This window comes from Octopus bimaculoides, chromosome 5 (assembly GCF_046866305.1).
Source record: "Octopus bimaculoides isolate indiv1 chromosome 5, ASM4686630v1, whole genome shotgun sequence".
Lineage (NCBI taxonomy): Eukaryota > Metazoa > Mollusca > Cephalopoda > Octopoda > Octopodidae > Octopus > Octopus bimaculoides.
The window spans coordinates 79,345,190-79,347,689 of record NC_142932.1 but is presented as its reverse complement, the minus strand read 5'-3'; the positions used below and the strand labels follow the sequence as shown (position 1 = coordinate 79,347,689).

The window sequence follows — 2,500 nt, the reverse complement described above, 5'->3', positions numbered from 1 at the left end:
TATAATCACAGTGGCTCGGGAACGAAATTTGCTTAGGGGGTGCAAACCCAGGTCCAAAATTTTTCACAAACAAGGTCTTGTTTTTTTTCTGTTATTTATTTTTGTGATTTGTTCTTTGGGAAGGAACCTAACTTCAAGCTACTTTTTACACATCACTTTTTTATTCACTGTTTTCTAAACCTGAGAAAAATAAATATGGCTGCAAATTTTGGTTCCGCACTCTGCAAAAATTCTAGGGGGTGCACTTGCACCACCTGCATCCCCTGTTCCCGGGCCTATGGTCAATACTACGTACACTGGAAAAGCATACCACATTTGGTAACCACTACGATGCAATATTTGCCATAGCTGCAGTTGGTGATGATTCCTCTGTTGTTTGGTATTGTTAGCTTCGCTGCTATTGCTCTTGTTATTGACATAGTTGATGCTGCTGATGATCTGGTTGATATTAACTGTCACAGTCGCTGATGTTGAAGTTGCTGCTGTTGTTTATGTTGCAGCAGCGGTTACCGCCGTCATTATTATCACTAATACTGCAGTTATTAGAGATGCTGCGGTTAATAGACTTCGTGGATCAGCCAAAACTATAGAGTAATGGAGGAAATGCATTCCTAGCATTTAGTTATACTCTTTATGTTCTGTAGTTCAAATCCTGCCTGGGTAGACATTGCTTGGCATCCTTTTGTGAGTGATAAAATAAGCATTAGTCAAATATTTGGACCAATGTAATCGATTATACCTCTACACCCAAGTCTAAGACCTGGAAATCAATACACACACACATATACCAGAATAAAAACAAAACCAAATGTTGATATTTTGAATGCATTTAATACACGTGTTTCCAGGAGTTATGCAACATAATTCTTAAATGTTACTATTTTCGCATGCACGCGCACACACATACACAAAATAAGATGGCTATTTCCATTCCTTTTCAACGTGAATACTTTCAGGCAAATCATTAACGTTACATTTCTTCATCTTTCTTTATCTTAGATAATCTCATTAGTTTTTTTTTTTTTTTTTTTTTGTCGTTATAAGAAAATCATTTGATGTCTTAAAAAGCAAAATATAAATGCTTTTCATGTTGTTATTGAATAGGGAGGAATGAAAGCGGTAGTATGGTCAGACACTTTCCAAGCAAGTATGATGGTTATTGGTCTGTTTTGTGTTCTCATCCAAGGAAGCATTGAAGTAGGAGGACTAGCTAAAGCATGGGAAATCGCCGCTGAAAATCATCGGATCAAATTTTTAGAGTACGTATCTGTAAATGACGTCTTTTTCTTCTTCTTTTTATTACTTGCAGCATTCTGTCGCCGTTGCTACTATTCTTCTTGTTATCATAGTCGTCGTTATCGGTGTCACCATTGTCGTTGTTCTTGTTGTCGTTATTGCAGAGGTTTTTATTGTTATTGGTGCTGCTGCTGCTGTTTAACCCTAAACAACCCTGTTTGAAAAAGATATATGATCGAAAGCATTCCAGTTGTGACTCTTTTATTTTTTCTTCCTATGTGCAGAGATTCCCCTTTTCTAAGACGGTGAGATGTAATTTGAAGAATATTTGGTTATCATTTCTAGAGGCCATCGTCGTTGTAAAACAGTTTAATACCAATGTAAAAGTGTTCAATAGCTGTTATATGATGTTAACTCGCATAACTAGTGTCTAACTCTGATTTTATTGCGTTAAGCGAATAAGAGCTAAATATATTCCGCATCAATGTAGAAAGTGATCAATAAGCAAATCTATGGTGACCACCGAAATAGCAGTAAGATGGCTGCTTTGGCCAGTGTTCCTATTATCGATTTGCTCCAGTCCACCTATTTACGGCAGATATTGAGAAGAGAAAGCCCCAGTTAACTGTACAGCTTGCTTAACTGCATGTAATAAATTGATTTGATTCCAGATCTTATCGGCGGCTAGACAAATATCGTACCTTCATCTATTTGGTCATTTTTAGTTTTTGTCACAATTTTCTGAAATAGAGATACATGGAAAATTGAAATATGACAGCCCGGCGATCCAGTATAATGGTGTATAACGCTGTACAATATACTATAGAAGTGCAGAAGTAGTAGTAGTAGTAGTAGTAGTAGTAGTAGTAGTAGTAGTAGTAGTAGTAGTAGTAGTAGTAGTAGTTGCTGTTGTTGTTTTATCCCAAGACGACCTCAAACGAACAAACTGCTGGTAAAAAATTCGAGTCCTGATCATCCAGTTTTTTCTTTTCCAAACGACATTATTCAATGTGTACTTTTCTTAAATATATTTGGATGTAATTTAAATGCGATTTGGCTGCTATACCTACCAGCTCAAGCGACGACCTAGATCCACCTCATTGACTATTTACGGGTAGCCAATGGATTAACTCCAATATTTCTTAATGTTTTCTGTGTATTGTGTCTTAAATTTCAAAGTCGCAACGTATTATTTAAATATTCTTCTCATCATCAGTATCCTTCGACCAACCTATGCATGGTCGGAACTCCATTAACAATCCCT

At 36.6% G+C, this 2,500-nt stretch overlaps 1 protein-coding gene across 1 annotated transcript in view; it reads left to right on the top strand.

The window, feature by feature from the left end:
* The window catches only part of LOC106870978 (sodium-coupled monocarboxylate transporter 2), a 64,698-nt gene that overhangs the window by 38,159 nt on the left and 24,039 nt on the right, over positions 1 to 2,500 (top strand). The window contains exon 5 of the mRNA XM_089352498.1: positions 1,105 to 1,259. Coding sequence (XP_089208624.1) covers positions 1,105 to 1,259 — 155 coding nt within the window. The remainder of the gene's footprint in view (positions 1 to 1,104; positions 1,260 to 2,500) is intronic.